Source organism: Coturnix japonica, chromosome 9 (assembly GCF_054131305.1).
Source record: "Coturnix japonica strain WE chromosome 9, WE-NBRP24, whole genome shotgun sequence".
Classification (NCBI taxonomy): Eukaryota; Metazoa; Chordata; class Aves; order Galliformes; family Phasianidae; genus Coturnix; species Coturnix japonica.
Window position 1 is genome coordinate 20,807,775 of NC_140671.1, and position 19,491 is coordinate 20,827,265.

At 45.4% G+C, this 19,491-nt stretch overlaps 2 protein-coding genes and 1 long non-coding RNA gene across 3 annotated transcripts; all 3 read right to left on the minus strand.

Annotated features, from left to right (window-relative positions):
• Positions 1–2,711: 2,711 nt before the first annotated feature.
• On the minus strand, positions 2,712–6,997 carry LOC146759792 (obscurin-like). Its single transcript, XM_085509875.1, has 4 exons — positions 6,449–6,997; positions 6,133–6,322; positions 3,218–3,324; positions 2,712–2,717 (listed from the first exon to the last, which is right to left on the minus strand). The coding sequence occupies exons 1-4, from the start codon at positions 6,554–6,556 to the stop codon at positions 2,712–2,714; spliced, it is 411 nt and encodes a 136-aa protein (XP_085366001.1). The 5' UTR covers positions 6,557–6,997.
• A 1,729-nt stretch (positions 6,998–8,726) lies between these two features.
• On the minus strand, positions 8,727–10,838 carry LOC146759793 (uncharacterized). Its single transcript, XR_014931930.1, has 3 exons — positions 10,580–10,838; positions 10,112–10,369; positions 8,727–9,126 (listed from the first exon to the last, which is right to left on the minus strand). It is a non-coding gene; the product is annotated as an uncharacterized LOC146759793 (long non-coding RNA).
• A 5,754-nt stretch (positions 10,839–16,592) lies between these two features.
• Positions 16,593–18,903, minus strand: LOC146759794 (obscurin-like protein 1). Its single transcript, XM_085509876.1, has 3 exons — positions 18,886–18,903; positions 18,595–18,832; positions 16,593–16,888 (listed from the first exon to the last, which is right to left on the minus strand). The coding sequence occupies exons 1-3, from the start codon at positions 18,901–18,903 to the stop codon at positions 16,593–16,595; spliced, it is 552 nt and encodes a 183-aa protein (XP_085366002.1).
• Between the last annotated feature and the right edge of the window lie 588 nt (positions 18,904–19,491).

Consider the following 19,491-nt stretch of genomic DNA (forward strand, 5'->3'; position numbering starts at 1 on the left):
CCAACTGCCAACACCAACTGCCAACACCAACTGCCAACACCAACTGCCAACACCAACTGCCAACACCAACTGCCAACACCAACTGCCAACACCAACTGCCAACACCAACTGCCAACACCAACTGCCAACACCAACTGCCAACACCAACTGCCAACACCAACTGCCAACACCAACTGCCAACACCAACTGCCAACACCAACTGCCAACACCAACTGCCAACACCAACTGCCAACACCAACTGCCAACACCAACTGCCAACACCAACTGCCAACACCAACTGCCAACACCAACTGCCAACACCAACTGCCAACACCAACTGCCAACACCAACTGCCAACACCAACTGCCAACACCAACTGCCAACACCAACTGCCAACACCAACTGCCAACACCAACTGCCAACACCAACTGCCAACACCAACTGCCAACACCAACTGCCAACACCAACTGCCAACACCAACTGCCAACACCAACTGCCAACACCAACTGCCAACACCAACTGCCAACACCAACTGCCAACACCAACTGCCAACACCAACTGCCAACACCAACTGCCAACACCAACTGCCAACACCAACTGCCAACACCAACTGCCAACACCAACTGCCAACACCAACTGCCAACACCAACTGCCAACACCAACTGCCAACACCAACTGCCAACACCAACTGCCAACACCAACTGCCAACACCAACTGCCAACACCAACTGCCAACACCAACTGCCAACACCAACTGCCAACACCAACTGCCAACACCAACTGCCAACACCAACTGCCAACACCAACTGCCAACACCAACTGCCAACACCAACTGCCAACACCAACTGCCAACACCAACTGCCAACACCAACTGCCAACACCAACTGCCAACACCAACTGCCAACACCAACTGCCAACACCAACTGCCAACACCAACTGCCAACACCAACTGCCAACACCAACTGCCAACACCAACTGCCAACACCAACTGCCAACACCAACTGCCAACACCAACTGCCAACACCAACTGCCAACACCAACTGCCAACACCAACTGCCAACACCAACTGCCAACACCAACTGCCAACACCAACTGCCAACACCAACTGCCAACACCAACTGCCAACACCAACTGCCAACACCAACTGCCAACACCAACTGCCAACACCAACTGCCAACACCAACTGCCAACACCAACTGCCAACACCAACTGCCAACACCAACTGCCAACACCAACTGCCAACACCAACTGCCAACACCAACTGCCAACACCAACTGCCAACACCAACTGCCAACACCAACTGCCAACACCAACTGCCAACACCAACTGCCAACACCAACTGCCAACACCAACTGCCAACACCAACTGCCAACACCAACTGCCAACACCAACTGCCAACACCAACTGCCAACACCAACTGCCAACACCAACTGCCAACACCAACTGCCAACACCAACTGCCAACACCAACTGCCAACACCAACTGCCAACACCAACTGCCAACACCAACTGCCAACACCAACTGCCAACACCAACTGCCAACACCAACTGCCAACACCAACTGCCAACACCAACTGCCAACACCAACTGCCAACACCAACTGCCAACACCAACTGCCAACACCAACTGCCAACACCAACTGCCAACACCAACTGCCAACACCAACTGCCAACACCAACTGCCAACACCAACTGCCAACACCAACTGCCAACACCAACTGCCAACACCAACTGCCAACACCAACTGCCAACACCAACTGCCAACACCAACTGCCAACACCAACTGCCAACACCAACTGCCAACACCAACTGCCAACACCAACTGCCAACACCAACTGCCAACACCAACTGCCAACACCAACTGCCAACACCAACTGCCAACACCAACTGCCAACACCAACTGCCAACACCAACTGCCAACACCAACTGCCAACACCAACTGCCAACACCAACTGCCAACACCAACTGCCAACACCAACTGCCAACACCAACTGCCAACACCAACTGCCAACACCAACTGCCAACACCAACTGCCAACACCAACTGCCAACACCAACTGCCAACACCAACTGCCAACACCAACTGCCAACACCAACTGCCAACACCAACTGCCAACACCAACTGCCAACACCAACTGCCAACACCAACTGCCAACACCAACTGCCAACACCAACTGCCAACACCAACTGCCAACACCAACTGCCAACACCAACTGCCAACACCAACTGCCAACACCAACTGCCAACACCAACTGCCAACACCAACTGCCAACACCAACTGCCAACACCAACTGCCAACACCAACTGCCAACACCAACTGCCAACACCAACTGCCAACACCAACTGCCAACACCAACTGCCAACACCAACTGCCAACACCAACTGCCAACACCAACTGCCAACACCAACTGCCAACACCAACTGCCAACACCAACTGCCAACACCAACTGCCAACACCAACTGCCAACACCAACTGCCAACACCAACTGCCAACACCAACTGCCAACACCAACTGCCAACACCAACTGCCAACACCAACTGCCAACACCAACTGCCAACACCAACTGCCAACACCAACTGCCAACACCAACTGCCAACACCAACTGCCAACACCAACTGCCAACACCAACTGCCAACACCAACTGCCAACACCAACTGCCAACACCAACTGCCAACACCAACTGCCAACACCAACTGCCAACACCAACTGCCAACACCAACTGCCAACACCAACAATCAGCACTAACGGCACAAAAGGCACAAGAACAACAAGACAACCAACCACTCCGACCACTAGCTCACCCACAAAGGAACACAGAACGCACCGCTCCTCCCCTCATTCCAGCCGCTTATGACATCACCAACGGCCAACAGCCTGGTCCACCATGACCCCCCACAAGGCGGGGAGCCAAGACCACGTGGTCACATCTGATTCCAACACGGCACCACAACATTCCAGGACTCAGTGTGTGCTTGGAATTCTATCCTGGTGTGGCAGCGCAATGGGAGGTGTTAGGGCACAGCTGAAGAGCTGACAGACAACGGACGTTTCCAAAGGATGGTGCCAGATTAACTCTCAGCATTCTCTTGCGGGGCTCTTAGGAATGCTTCAAACCCATTTTCACTGCCTAGCTCATTTCTAGAAAGTCCAGTTGAGAAATGCTCACTTTGTCTGGGGAACGCCTCTATGCATCATGAATGAAAAATAAAATAAAATGGGCACGCGACCCTATGAAACTTACCTCTCTGCTCTTGCTGTCAGCCAGACACCTCAGATGAGCATGACGTGTCCCTGCTCCTGAATGAAGATCCACCCAAGTCTGTGTTCCTCTCTGCTCCATCTCTGGGTCTAAAAGAAACACAGACAGAGATGATTAGAAGATCCTTTGTGCAGATGAAAGCACAGAGTGCACACGAATTCTCTTTAGCAAGAACTACTACTTGAGAATGCATAGAATCCACACATAAATTTACTTTCTCTTTAACCCTTTTTCCTTTGTACATGATTCCACTATTTATACCCTCAATTAATGATTCATACTGCACATGATGTTATGATGTAGAATATTGACAGCAACAGCACAAAACTATGACAGAATCCACAGACAGTTTTTTGAGAGGTAGTATGAAAGATGAACAGAAAGGAAATAGATTCATTAAAATAACCTTGTTAATCCTCTCCCCGTCAAAAAAGGAAGACTTCTGGGCACTGTTACCAGCAGCTCCTAGAACACCTTGCACCACAAACTGCGGCACATACATTTTCTTCCCACAGGTCCCTCACCTCCCTCATTAGTTTCAGATTCACTCAGGTTAAAATACATGGATCAGAACAGCCATTCAGTTCTGCTTAGGCAGGATCCCACCGCCGGGATGTCTCCCAGTCCCATTCCCTGCTTTTCCCAGCACCAGTTGGGGAAAGGAACAGCAACTGACATCACCTACCCAGACTTCTGCAGGGCCTTCCATTTGGTCTCACATCACAGCGAGAAGCAGGAGAGCTCTCGTGGTACAAGAGAGTGGTGGGCTGGAGAAATAAAGGCTGCCTCTAAGATGGTGCTTCAAACAACATGTGGAACTGGACATGAGACATGAAAGACAGGGCTACATGCCCCAAAAGGGGGGAAGTTCCAGTTGCTGCAAGCCATCGAGGTAACCAATAGAGGGGCCCTGACTACAGCCTGGGCGGGGAAAGGGACAATAGAGTATACTGGGCTGTGTGGATTAGGTGGCCTGGCACATCTCAACCACAGAAATATAAAGCCTTGGTGGACACTGGCGCACAATGCACCCTAATGCCCTCAAGTCACCAAGGGAAACAACCAATATAGATCCATGGAGTGACTGGGGGTTCCCAAGAATTGACTATGTTGGAGGCCGAAATAAGCCTCAATGGTAAAAACTGGCAAAAACACCCTACTGTGACTGGTCCAGAGGCTCCATGTATTTTGGGTATTGATGACCTTAGGATGAGATATTTTAAGGATCCCAAGGGCTATCGATGGGCCTTTGGGATAGCTGCTGTTAACACAAACTGTGTTAAGCAGCTGTCAGCTTTACCTGGTCTGTCAGATGATCCTTCTGCTGTGGGGTTGCTCCAGGTAAAAGACCAAGTGGTACCAATTGCCACCAAAGTGGTACAAGACAGCAGTTCCGCACCAATAGGGACTCATTGCTCCTCATTCACAAGCTAGTTCGCCAATTAGAGAATCAGGGATTGATTAGCAAAACTCACTCGCCTTTTAACAGCCCCATATGGCCAGTGCGTAAAGCCAATGGAGAATGGAGGCTGACGCTGGATTACCGTGGCCTGAATGAATTCACACCTCCATTGAGTGCTGCTGTACCAGACATGATAGAACTCCAGTATGAACTGGAGTCAAAAGAAGCAAGGTGGTTTGCCATCATTGACATTGCTAATGCCTACTTTTCCATCCCATTGGCTGCAAAATGTAGGTCACAGTTTGCTTTTACCTGGAGAGCTGTTCAGTATACCTGGAACTGTTTACCTCAAGGGTGGAAGCACAGCCCAACCATTTCCATTGGTTGATCCAAGCTGTCTTGTAACAGGGTAATGCTCCCGAACACTTGCAGTATATTGATGATATTGTCGTGTGGGGCCATACAGCAGCAGAGGTTTTCAAGAAAGGAAAACAGATAATCCAAATTCTTTTGCAAGCTGGTTTTCCCATTAAGCGCAGCAAGGTGAAGGGGCCAGCCCAGGAAATCCAGTTTTTAGGTGTAAAACGGCAAGATGGGCATCGACACATCCCAGCAGATGTGACTGACAAAATCACTGCTATGTCTCCGCCCACCAACAAGACAGAGACCCAATCTTTCCTGGGAGTAGTGGGCTTTTGGAGAATGCATGTCCCAAACTACAGCCACATAGTGAGCCCCCTCTATCAGGTAACGTGGAAGAAGAATAATTTCTCATGGGGTCCTAAGCAGCAGCAGGCTTTTGAGCAGATAAAACAAGAGATAGCCCATGCCGTGGCCTTGGGGCCAGTACGGACGGGACAGGATGTGAAAAACATAATCTACACTGCTGCTGGAGAAAAAGGTCCCACTTGGAGTTTGTGGCAAAGAGCTTCAGGAGAGACCCAAGGCCGACCCCTGGGATTTTGGAGTCGAGCATATAAAGGGTCTGAGGAGCGCTATGCTTAAACTGAGAAGGAGATCTTAGCCGTGTATTTGGGGGTTCGGGCTGCTTCTGAAGTAGCTGGGACTGAGGTTCAGCTCCTTCTAGCACCTCGCTTGCCTGTGGCCCCCCTGTCACGAACACAGGTAAATTTTAGTTTAAACCGTGACAACTACCCAGAATGCTGCATCAGGGAATTTTTGCCTAGAACTTTAGAGAACTATTTTTAACTCAGAAAGGTCAGAGATAGAAAGTTCACACTGATTTCTGGGTCACCAGCCTCACCGTACATCAGCATTTTTGGTTTTTAAATGATACATAAAGTTCTCAATGGCACTGCTCTAGTTGGTAGTTCTTTCCCTTTCCGTGCAGCTCGCTCTGTGCATGGCTTGTGAACCGCTATTCAGGCCAGACAGCTGCAGCCCCAAAGACCTGCCATAAATGTACAAATTCTACCAGGATAATGTCTTGGGAGTGGAGAAACAGGATGCGCAGTCATATGGCTCTCACACATACCTTGTACAACCAGCTTGGCTCTGGACTGGGCATCACCAATGTCACAGGTGTACATGTCACTGTCACTTTTCTCCAGATTTCTTATGCTCAGCTGCAGGTCTCGTCCTTTCTGTGCCATCTCGTATTTCCTGCCAGGCCTGAGCTCAGCAATGCCTTTCCTCCATATGACGGTGTATGAGCATTTCTCGCACTGAAATGAAAAAATTGTAGTTCCACTTTCTTCAGTTTTCAGATCTGAAAGTTCCTTGATAAAGTAATTAGGTTTTTCTGGAAGGAAAAGAGGGGGATGAGGGTGTGGGACAAAGGGATTTGTTACCCGAACAAGTCTCAAGCATACAGAGGTGTCCTGAATCTCCTTTGCCCTCACTTCTAGAACATCACATAGAGATGCAAAGAATCTAAGAAGTCCACAGAGTCCACCCATTTACATAGGTTTGATAATTCCAGTAGATATCTGGAAAGTTCAATACCATTATACATGCGCTGGTAGGATCTCATCTGATAAACTGCATATAGTTTTGATTACACATATTCAATATAGACTAATTCAGATTGCCATCTTTTCTTGGCTCACTAACAACCAAGATCATAGAACCATAGAATGATCACAGAATCATAGAGTGGCCTGAGTAGGAAAGGACCTCAAAGAGTATCTAGTTTTAAACCCCCTGTCAAGGGGCCACCAACCACCAGACCAGGCTGCCCAGATCCACATCACACTGGAGAATCATTCGGTTTCCAGATTATTTTAAGGAAAAGATTTTAATCCATCGTATTTTCTGAAAACTAAGAATTGATCCTGCTCAAGGAAACAGAAGAGAAAAACATCACCCACAGGCTGCAGATATTTACCTCGACTTCTCTACATGCCATCCCCAGTGTGCTTTTCAACTCACCTTGCACAGTGACCCTGGCTTTTGTTATGGAGTCCTCTGTCTCACAGGGGTACTCCCCACTGTCCTTGGCAGTAGAGTCATGGATGATCAGAATGGCCCCAGTTCCTTCCCTCCTGCTGCAAGTCGTACTTCTGGCTTTTTCTGATTGCTTTGCCATCCTTGTACCACCTGATGTTCAAATCCGGCTTTGACAGCTCACAGCTCAGGCTGATGTCCTGCCCTGCTGCTGCTGTCTTATCCTCCAGCTGTTTTGAAACCTCAGTAGGTTTTCCTGGAAGAAAACATTGCTTTTTGAGTAACATACACTTAGGGTAGGATGCCTCTCTCAAAATACATGCATCTACATGCTGGAGATAAGTTAGAGAGGCACTTGCAACAGACGCCATCCTACAGCCAGCAGTAATCTGCAAAGTACAGACAATAGAATTCCAGGCAGCATTTATTCTCTCTTAAATCTACCCAATTGAGGATGATGAACCATGTCTGAAAACTGCCTCTCTCTTCTCTCCACTCATCACACTGGGAGCCTCGGATGATGCTCTCAGATGCACATGCTCTAGATAGGAATTTGTTGTACAGCTAGATGATGTGAAGGCCATCCCTTCAGCTTATACTTAGAGTATAGCTCTTACTTTGCTCCCACAGTTCCCTCAACAGATCATTCCTGATTTACTGTTAATGGAACAAGCTGTAGTGAGATGCCCATTTCCAACACTACCCCAGTGCTTTGGGTAGTTCTCACATTTGTGTAAAATGTTTTGTCCTTTTACTTATTTTTAAGAGAAATTCTCAGTGCTTCGAGGTTCAAGTAGAAGGTTGCTATTCACTTTAACCATATTATGAGTTAGCTCTCACGACAATCTTATCAGAAGACAGTTGAAGGAATCAGACCCCAGAATCTCTCCCATCTCATTACCTTTCACAGACAGAGAGGCTTTGGAGGTTAGACCACGGGCAGTAAAAACGACTTCCCCAGCGTCAGTAGGAGTCACACTTTTGATAATGAGAGTATATTTCCGACTCACGTTAGAAGCTTTAAATCGCCCACCATTTTTCACTCTGCTTCCATTCAGTGTCCACTTGAACTCATCAATGCTTTCATGGGACAGAATGCATTCAAAAGTACAATCTTCTCCCTCCTGGATTTCAGTGGTTTTCAGCCGTTTGGTAATGCCACTATTCAGCTCTGGAAGGTAAGAGATACGTTAGTATGAGGTTTATATGGAGAAAAGGCATTTGTGACTGACATGAGTAGCAGTACTGGTGTTTTAACTTAGGATTTGCAGAACATGGCTGCATTCCTTACTGATGTATTCTCTAAGACATTCTCCACTCAGAATTACCAGAAAGCTATAAAAAAAAAAGAGACGTGAATCTCTTGTCTTTGCTCTGGAAGAACTACAATTAGAGCAGCTCAGTCCATGGAGCACAATGAAGATTCAATGAGCTACAGAGGGAACAACCTAACAGAGAGGACAACTCTAGGATGCTGCGTGAGAAAAAGGGTTTTGCCTACGACAAGACATTAAATGTTTCTATTAGCTAATTTGTTACCATCCTACCCCTACTGGTGTTCAAACCGTTTCTCCATTTTAGGGATGTTTAGAAAGGAAATATTTCCAGGACATTCTTGATGTGTTTGGTGATTTTCATGGCAAAATGAGATACATTTACATCAAAAGTAATGGGAATTTTCCAGACATCACTGCGCTAAATTGCAGTAATACACTTCTATTGTAGAAACTATTAAGGCTCACGGGGGAATAGGTGTAAGACATAGTGACCACACTGAATGTGCTTTCAGCACTCCTTTACTTTCCACAGTACTTAACCTGAACGCCGACCTTTGATTTGGCAACATCACGGACAATATCACAGGTATAGAAACCTGCATCTGACTTCTCGAAGTCATGGATAAGGGGATATAGGGTCTTCCCAGACTGTACCAGCTCATACTTGTTGCCAGAAGTGAGCAGAACACCGTCCTTCTTCCACACTGGTTTGACCTTCTCTTTAGAGACTTCGCATTCCAATTTAATCACACCCCGCTCCTCACCAAAAACATCATCCAAGGACTTCATGAAGACAGCAGGCTTCTCTGCAATTAAAAGGGCAAAACAGAACAATGTGATACAGAAGTTGAGACATTTCCAGTTGCTTTCAGATTTTTAAAGAGGGATAAATAAATCTTTACCAGTACTGACAACACCAATATAGAACCTAAAGCGGTTTCATGTGTGTTGACTGAATGCACTTTATGGAATTCTGAACTAATCAGTAGGAGAATACAGGGAACAGGAGGGACAGCCTGCATTGCCGGTGGGTGGGACTGATATCATATGAAGTAATTGGGATGCAGCTCTTCTAAAGCTGGAGAGCTGGCATTGCCCTCACACGGAGCACAGCTCATACAGCAGGCCACAGGATTAAGAGGATAAGATGCTGAACACTTTTGATTTTCCTGTTTTATTGACTCCTTTTATCTATCTTCTATTTCACACATCAGATGTTTATACTGGGGAAAAAACTTCCACCAAATGCAAAAGAAAGGAGAAAGAGGAAATCCTTCAAACTCTGAGCGCATAGAGTAAAAGAACTTAATTGCTGGGGAGAGCAGATTAGAATCACATTACCCTTAGAATTGGAAGAGACCCTTAAAGGCCATCTAGCCCAGCTCCCCTGCAATAAAAAGGGACATTCACAGCTAGATCAGGTTGCTCACAGCCTGGTCATTAGTCATCCCAGAGGCAAAACACACACTGAATGATCTCTCCCTGCAGTCATAAATCCTTGGAGACAACAGTATTGACACTGCATGTTACTGAAGCAGTAAAAGAAACTGCTCTTGTAACTCTCCTTGTGCTAAATAAAATGATGATAAAAAGCAATGGAATGCTTTGGCAGGACACCAAAACCATCCTCCTTCGTTGATATCTGCTGCAATGGAACCTTCCACTGGAAGAAAGCCTCTGATGACTTGTCACCCCAGAGAGGTCAGCTTTAGAAGCAGGACTGCTGCACAATAGAATGAACTGGAGCTCCTTAGCATCTCTTACATCCAGGAGGGGTGTGATCAGACCCACCTATCACCTTCAGGTGCGCTTTCTGACACCTTGTCTGACTTCACTGTCACTGTGCCAGCATCCTCAGGCTTAACCTGCTTCATTGTCAGTTTGCAGCAATTGCCAACGTTCTTGATGTCATTGTAATTGTTGGTGTAAAGGAGGCTGCCATTCAGGAACCATTCCACGTCCTCGTCATCATGGGACAGCTCGCAGGAGAAGACAGCAGAGCTCTCTTCTTCAATTTCTACATCCTGCAGGTTACTTCTACATTGCGGGCTGTGAGGAAACAAGGTGAACTGTTACCACTGTTACTATAAATCATACTGGGATGTGTTAGAATGGTTGGACTAGATGATCTTTGTGTAATCTTCTCAGTGAAGATTATACATTTATAAAGTTAGCAGGAGAGAACGGCAGAAATCAACCCCAAGAAGAGAAATCTGAGGTGAAATAGGACATGTAAGAGACCACCCCCCCTGCTCATACCTTCAGCTGTCAGCGTGGCCTCAGTCTCTGCAATTCCTTGCACTTGTACACACCAGCATCATCGGGCTTCAGCTTCAGAATCTTGAGCTCTGCTGAATGCTTATCCCTCTTGATCTTGTACTTCTCAGAGGGCTTGATGAGTGTGTGGCCTTTGAACCATTTCACAACCTTTGGAGAAGGCCTGAAGTCACAGGACAGGATGACAGAATGATGTTCCAAAGCTGTCTTGTCCTCCAACTTCCTGGTGATTTCTATATGGTAATCTGCAAAGCAGGGGTGGAAGAGAAGAAAGGATGAGGACAATTGGAAGAAGAGGAAAGTCTCTTGCGTGTATTCCATTCCAATTAATGTCATGTTCACAATGGTTCTTTGAACGACTCTAAAGATAAAACAAACGATTGTCTATAGGGAATGCCATTGACTACATTTCTATAAAGTAATACTGTATATTATCTACCAAATGCAAGGTCCAGCTCTTGTTCTGTGCTTATTAAATTGCTCCCAATTGTTGAGGCTTTTATTCAAATAAGAGTGAGTTGAAAATATAACAAGTACTTTAGGGTGTGAATGGAGACTCTTATGCTGGGGACAACAGCAGATAAAAAGCCTGCAAGTTTCTTTCAGATGAAATCAATGACAAACTGCATCAAATTTAGGTGCTACCAAACTTAACCTTGTCTAGTTCAGAAATACAATTAATTTCACCTGATTTGACTTCTTTGGTATAGCCAAGGACAAAACCTCAGCTCTGTAGATCTGAATAGTAAGCACATCACAGCTATTCAAACAGATCTTTGCACAGTGCAGTGTTTTCAAAGCCTGGATATGTTACCTCTGACAAGCAGATTGGCTGTGGATTTGGATTTGCCAATTGAGAACTGAATGGTGCTTGTCATATCAGTGGTGGTTATCGCTATGGCAAGCTGGTGGATGGTGCCTTCTTGCTGCATAATCAAGTTTCTGCCAGCCTGTAAGACTTCCCCACGTAGATACCACTTGGGAGGTTTCACAGAAGGAATGGATATCTCGCATTCAAATTTGGCTTTTTCAGGCTCAGTCACATCCTCATCACACAGCTCCTTTACTAGATTAATGGATTGCTCTTTAAGAAGGATGGAACAAGAGAAAGCAGAGATTTAGAAGGAATGTAAAAAACCCTTACATTATCACCCCACTTACTCACGTCAGCATTACTGCACATGAACACTACACCTATCAGCTCAGAATGCCTTGAAACATCATTAAAAAATAATAGAAAGAAAAGAATGTTGTTAAGAAGTCAGACAATAAGATTGACAACCTGAAAAGAGCCCAGATCTTCTGATTCCCAGTCCAACATCTAAATCAAACCATGACCTTCCCATCCCAATATCAAACTCCTCGCATTACGAAATGGAAAAGAGGTTCATTGAAACACGGACATTGATAATTACTTTGGTTAAATACAGCAACTTAGCTCTGAACAACAAGTTTTCACCTAGTAAAGGTCTCTGTAGCTCAAATGTAATGACTCTACTTAGGAGAAATTCATTTTCCAGGAAGTTCTTGCCCTTATAATTTTAACAGTGGCAAAGCTGGGGACTGAACTCTTGAGTAGTGTGCTAACTCAAATGTCTCCCTTTTCATTATCACACTTAACATCATATATATACCCTGACATTGTATATATTAAAAAAAAAAAAACCAAAACCCTGTGTTCTTTTCAAACAGCAAGAGAAAATGAAGAAAAGGTCAAGCTATGTTTTTTATCCCTCAACGTTCAAACACAAATCTAAACACAAGTCTAAACGTAGAAAATCAACCTCCTAAGAAAATAATCCATCTTACTTTGCAAAAGTAAATTCCAAAAGAGAAGCTGGATGTTTTGTGGGCAGAAAGGTAGGTAGGTAGGAGTTTTTATTTCTGTGAAAGGCCCTGGTGGTGTTTAACTTCCTTGACATTCAAGCAAAGGATGTTAGCTCGTTTATAACATAAGATAATTTAATCAAAATCATCATCAGAAGCATAATTACCTTTAACTGTAAGATGGGCACAAGATTCACGAGATTCTGCCTTTTCTGCTACAGATTTTATTTCTGATGCATCCTTGACTTGGACACGTGTGTAAGTCAGCAAGTAGCTCTTTCCTGAAGCAGAGAACCAAAGAGTCACTAAGGCTGGAAAAGACCACTAAGGTCATCTAGTCCAGCCACCAACTCATCCCTACCAAACTGTGCTCTTGAGAGCAAACCCACAACTACACTTGGCTTCCTTGAGCAAAGAGCTCTGAGGCACATGGCCAGGCTGAGCATCATCCATCTGGTTTCACAGCATCACTGCCTGATCTCTCATGTCAATGAAACCACCCATTCCCCCATGTCCACATCCCCACCAAAGTGTAATCTAAACATGGCTTCTACAAGGACTGACCGAATGTGGCCGCTGTCACCTTCAAAGTACCTGATACAGAAGGATCACACTCACTGTCAGACAAAACCTCTTTGGAGAGGTGAACTGACTGCCCTGTTCACCCCCACGTTGGAAATAACTGCACTCATTTCCTACCTGCTCCTGGCAGTGTGGGATGGTGGGATAGCATCACACTTCCCACACTAAGCTTCCCACCTGTCACTTGTTCCACCTAAACCTCAGTCCCAAAACAAAAGGGGAACTCGCTTCTGAACCCTCTTCACTTCATTTCAGATGTCTTATATGCTTGATCTCCAACCCACCCCCCACTCAGGAGAAAGATCCCCCTCTTACACCCTACCATCTTGCTGCATTCTGATGTTGTCATCAGCCTTCAGCTTGTTGTCATCTTTGTACCACTGGCTCTGAACCTCATCGTGTGAAATCTCACAGACAAAAGATGCACTCCCATATTCATTCACTTCCACATCTTCCAGTGGTTTAACAATCTTGATATCTCCAGCTGTGAAACAGTAGAGATATATTTGTCAGGGTATTTCCAGAACTGAGTGCAGCATCTTTTCCTTACACATATTTGCATAGAAAATAAGTAGGATTATGTTTTATTCTAAACCATCATCCATTCCTGAGTCATTTCCCTTTTCAACACAGTCAATGCATTATTGCCCTTGAAATTAAAGATAGACTTACTAGCTACAATGGAGCTCCCTGCAAACAGTTTTCATGGAAACCAGAATCTCATTTATTCTAAAACCTTTCAAGCAAAATTAAGGGTAGAAAAACAATAGAACTGACTGAATCTTTAAGGTCATTTAGTTCCAGTCCCCCTGCTATAGGCAGGGACACCTTCCTCCACACCAACTCTTCTCCTCAGGGTCGAGGCTTCTCTCAAATCATTCTCCTCTAAGCCTGTGCCTGTGCTTGGGATTGCCCTGACCCAGGTGCAGGGCCTTGTACTTGGCCACACTCAAGTTCATGAGGCTGCCAAGGGCCCACCTCTCCAGCCTGTCCAGGTCCCTCTGGGTAGCATCCCTTCCCTCTAGCACATCAACAGCACCGCTCAGCTTGGTGTCATCTGCAAACTTGCTGAGGGTTCATTTGATTCCACTCTCCATGTTGCCTACAAAAATGTTAAATAACACTGGTCCCAACACCACCCTCCATCTGGACACTGAGCTATTGACTGCTGCTCTCTGAGTGTGACCATCCAGACAGTTCCCTATCCTGCAACTGGTCCATCCATCAAAACCATTTTTCTCCAGTTTGGTGACCAGGATGTCATGCAGGACGGGATCAAATGCTCTGCACAAGTCCAAGTAGATGATGTCAGTTGCTCTCCCATTATCCACTGATGCTGTTACTCCATCATGAAAGGCCACCAAGTTTGTCAGGCATGGCTTGACCTTGATGAAGCCCTATTGGTTACCACCATCACCTCATCTTTATTTTCCAAACTATGCCAAGGAGAACTAGACAGAACTCTACAATGTCGTGTCACTACAAACCTGTCTGAACCATTGGCTTCTCTGCATGCTCATCACTAGTCTCTCCTTAGCTTGTGTGCCCACAATGTATGGGGAATGTCAGCCACAAATCTTACCTAGGGGACATCTTTGCTTCAAAGTCCCTTGAACATCACACAATCCCTTTTAACTCTCTAGGTCTGCACTTATTTATGTCAGAATCAGACCATATTTCTGTGCTGCTATTTCCCTTTCCTTCTGAAGGGCCTGGATACAACTTGGATTAACCTCAGGAGAAGAGTTCCTGCATAAAACAGCCAGTACTGAAACAGCAACCCAGCCTGGTTGCAGACTGAGAGAGAAAATGAGAGTTCACCGCCTGTGAATAATGAGACTTCTCTTATTTCCCTGGGAAGTAATGCCCACTTTTTTACTTTGACAGAGCTCCTTCCCATCCTAGAAGGGAAAATATCAAGTCAAATCTACATTAGTCCTTCCATCTCTGCACTGGGCAAAGGCAGCCTTCAGATCTATGCTTAATTCACCCAATTCCCTAGAATTAATGGAACTGTACTTACTGGAACATATGCTGACGCTTAAGCACAGAGCAGTGTTTTCAACATGTAGGAATGGCTATAGAACACGCATAAATTCTGGCTGACATATGACAGCTTAAAGCACTGCAGAGGACTGTTAACAAGCCCGTTTGGACATCACCTTGAATAAATGATGTTATCCCCAAGTAAGGGAAGGAACAGCTGAGCACCGGGGAGGTACACAAAGGGCCAGAGCAAATTCTCACACTGTCAGGTGCAAAGAAAACTGAGATTTCACCCTAAAACCCAGTTCAAAACAAGGCTACAAAATCCTGGCTGAGAATTTCTGAATGCTCACCAGTTGTTTCCAGCTCGAAGGTCATCTTCTGGCCAGCAGCCTCGCAGATGTATTCTCCAGCATCTTTTTTCTCCAGCTGCTCCACAACCAGACGCCGTGTTTTGCCCACAGATTCCATTCTGAACTTTCTGGAGGAGGCAAGCAGTCTTCCATCCTTGTACCATTTTACTCCAGTTGGATCCTGTGCTACTTCACAGCTGAGGGAAGCACTTGCTGCCAGGGCAGCACTCACCTCTTTCTGCACCTTCTCCTGGTTTATAAACACAGGTTTTGGCTCTGAGGGAAGAAAAGAAAAACAGAAGGACTGAAATGAGACCATCTTGTAGGTTTGTATGTACAGGTTGGAACAGGTTTAGGTTACCACTTGTGCCCAAACTAATAGCCTTCACTAGAGAATATCAGCTCTTCTGTTGAAACTAAGTGTCAAATCTAGGCAAGAAAGAACCTAGGAACTGAAGGAACCAAGAGGGTCCTTGAACACCAGTCCCATGGTTGCAAGTCACTATGCAAACATATTGAACCCAAAAGAACATCTGACCTGCAGGCAACCAAAACCCGAGTTCCTTTTGCTTAAGACCCACTGTGAAACATCAAAACACATAAACATGTGATAGTCAAACCACTGGCTGCCTTTTCATGACCCAGAACAGTACTCCCGGCTTCCTGAACAGACTCCTCATGGCCTCTACCGTTGCCACAACTGTGACTGTCAAAGGCACAAAGGAAATATGCTCACCAACGCAGTCCTTTGTTCTTTGTGTGTGATTTGCAGATATCTATCTTACTTTGAGCTCTGGGAATAGTCAGCTCTACCAGGTCTCTTACTGTGAGTAGCAGACTCACCTATCCAGATGCAGCCTCCAACATAAAGGCATAGGAAAAAGGCAGTGTACTACTAGGAGAAGTTCCTGCTTCTCCTGCCACGAAAGGCTGCACGTAGAACATGCACTCCAGCCTCACTGCACATACTTTTCTTAGTCAAATGTTTCGGTGAACAAGAATTACAGTTTGGGATCTCAGGCACTGGAGAGATTTGAATAATATCTTGAATATTGCTTCCACTGTACATATATCAGTAATTATTATTCTACAGACAGACTGAAACAGGTCCTTGTGCCATACTAAATCCAAATACTTGCTACAAACCCAGGCAATCAAGTATAGGGGAAAAACCTCAGCACAGACTACGGCAACTGGATCACTGTATAATAGAAACTAGATTTTACTTTACTGATCTCTGCTGTATTTCAGACAACACCTGTCTTACCTGTGACATGAATCTTGAAGGTGAGTTTCTGGCCAGCAGCCTCGCAGCTGTACTCCCCTGCATCTTTCTTCTCCACCTGGCTCACCACCAGCCAACACTGTTTGCCCTCTGACTCAGCCTTGAACTTCTTGCTCGAGGTGATCAGTTTCCCCTCCTTGTACCACTTCACCTCCGTCTTCTCCTGGGCCACCTCGCAGCTCAGTGTGGCATTTTCGGTTGGTGCAGCCTTCACCTCCTTCTGCACCTTCTCCTTGTTGAAAAAAGCATCTTCTGCTTCTGGAATTGAAGGCAAATGGGCACATTTAAGACATGAATCTTTTCTACACAGCCTTCCCCAAATGCCCAAATTAGTCTTTGGACTGTACCGTTGAGGACAGCTTTCCCACTCACATTTCCTGACAGTGCTATGAACTTGTATTGGCAGTAACTATGCTGGTACTAACAAGGATAGCAATTACAAGCAAAATGGTAGAAATACAGAAGATATAAGGAAAAGGGAACTCACCAGAGCTGAGACAATCCTCCCTGGCAAGCGATCTCCACGAGATGCTGCCTCAGTGAGGGTCAGCCCTTAAATGAGGTCTCAGAGGAGGTGGAGTTGAACTCCACCCCTCCAGGGAGCACAGCTACATAACTTTCACCTGTGCTCCCACAGCTGACCCCACACTTGCCTCAGCTGATCAATCAGTGGTTCACATTGTGATCTCCCATACAGAACTGAATGCCAACATCTGAACTATATCAATTGCCAGTGAAGAACTTCCTCCCTGCCAGACCAAAACAGTTTAGATAGCCCTAAACTTGTTTTCATTTCCACCAGTATCATGTTCCAAAATCTTCAAAAATTAAAAAACACCCCTTTCCCCACTGTCCAGCAGCACACCAGCATACGCAGTCATTGAAAAGTCTGTTTCATACAAGGGGACAGGCATTAAATTGTCCAAACAAGCTGACAGCTGTAAGTTGCTTTGCCAGCAAAAGCCAGGTGAGGGTCAAGATTAAATTCTGTTTGTGATTAAGTCATAGTGAGGAAATGTATTTTTCTCACCTACTTATTTCTGAAAACAATTCTAATATCTCCTGAGTTTTCAGAGGCAGTAATAAAATGGTTTCCCCTATGGAATCATAGAATGGTTTGGGTATAGAAGGAAGCTTTAAAGATCATCCAGTCCAACCTCTTGCCGTGGTCAGGGACATCATTCACTAAATGAGGCTGCCCAGGGTCCCCATCCAGCCTGCCCTTGGACACTCCAATGATGAGTCACCCACAACCTGCACTGGACAATCTGTTCCAGTGTATCACCACCCTCATCATAAAGAACTTTTCTCATGTCCAAACTGAGTCTACCCTCTTCACTTTTGAAACCATTGCCCTTTGTTATGTTGCTATAGACCCTGGTAAAAAGCCTTTTTCCACTTTCTTATCAGACTCTCCTAATAAATGAACGCCTGTCTTCCTCCATTTCTGGAAAGAAAAGCACCAGCTTGAAGCCTTTCTATTTTTAAGCATTTCTTTTGTACCTGCTATAGAGAAGAAAACAAAAGAAAATACGGGAAAACCTTTTTAGTTGCAGGTTTCTTTAATTTAATAGAAACCACCAATGCTGCCGTCTAGCATTGTGACCAAATGCTGTCTCTGAGACTATTTAGGAAGAAGCATTTGCAGGGGTGTGCTTGTGCCATGAAGATACCTTTAATATTCTTTAATTTCCCCTGTAATTATTGACTTCTCATTTTGCTATCATTGCATCTACTTGAGATCCCCAGGGAAATTCCCGAATTATTTCCAGCCTGTCTTAAGCTGAGGCTACCCAAGTCCTCTGTGTTCATAGCTTCAGAAGGCAAACAGGAATGTACACAAATTAAACAGAATTTAAGCACCATCTACATCACTGAATGCTGGGGTTGAATGTGTCAAACCACTTAACTTTCCCCTCCTTCTTTGCTGGGGGGTTCAATACAGTCAAAACAATTTCTCTCACCTGTGACATCAATCTTGAAGGTGAGTTTCTGGCCAGCAGCCTCGCAGCTGTACTCCCCTGCATCTTTCTTCTCCACCTGGCTCACCACCAGCCGACGCTGTTTGCCCTCTGACTCCACCCTGAACTTCTTGCTCGAGGTGATCAGTTTCCCCTCCTTGTACCACTTCACCTCCGTCTTCTCCTGGGTCACCTCGCAGCTCAGCGTGGCATTTTGAGTCAGTACAGCCTTCACCTCCTTCTACACCTTCTGCTTGTTGATAAAGGCATCCTCTGCTTCTGGAACTGGAAAACACTGGGTAAAATATACATTACATATGAACAACTTGTGACTGGAAGACATTAAAAGTTGCTTCTATGTTGTATTGGACCATTTCCTGGAGCAACACTGCTTCACAGTGTTTATCACACATTATAATGCATCCTCAGCACAGTCCCTATGGTCATCCCATCCCTCTGGGTAGTCTTTACTATCAGCTAGGACTCCTAATTTTCAGATTTCTTTTAATGAAGACAATGACAGATCTTCATCTGTGTGTCTTTTTGATATTGCTCCACTCTACGCTGGAGAGCAGCCAAATACAGCTCAATTATGAAGACCTCAAAATCAGGAAAACATAGAAATTTAAGAGCAGAAAACCATCTTTTGACTCTACCATATGGCAGTGATATAGCCCTTAATATTGTGAATACTTGGCCTACATTAGGTTTTGTAGCTCGGTTTTATGCATAAAGCATGGTTTTCTACTCTCAGCAACCCCTGATTCTTCAGAGAACTGGCTGAGGTCATCTCCTCTTAATACCTAACACATATAGAAGAAAGTGTTTAAAGCCCACCTTACCCTTTGTGTCAACAAATGGAGTTAGCATCAGAAAGATAGCAAGTATAATTAGTTAGGC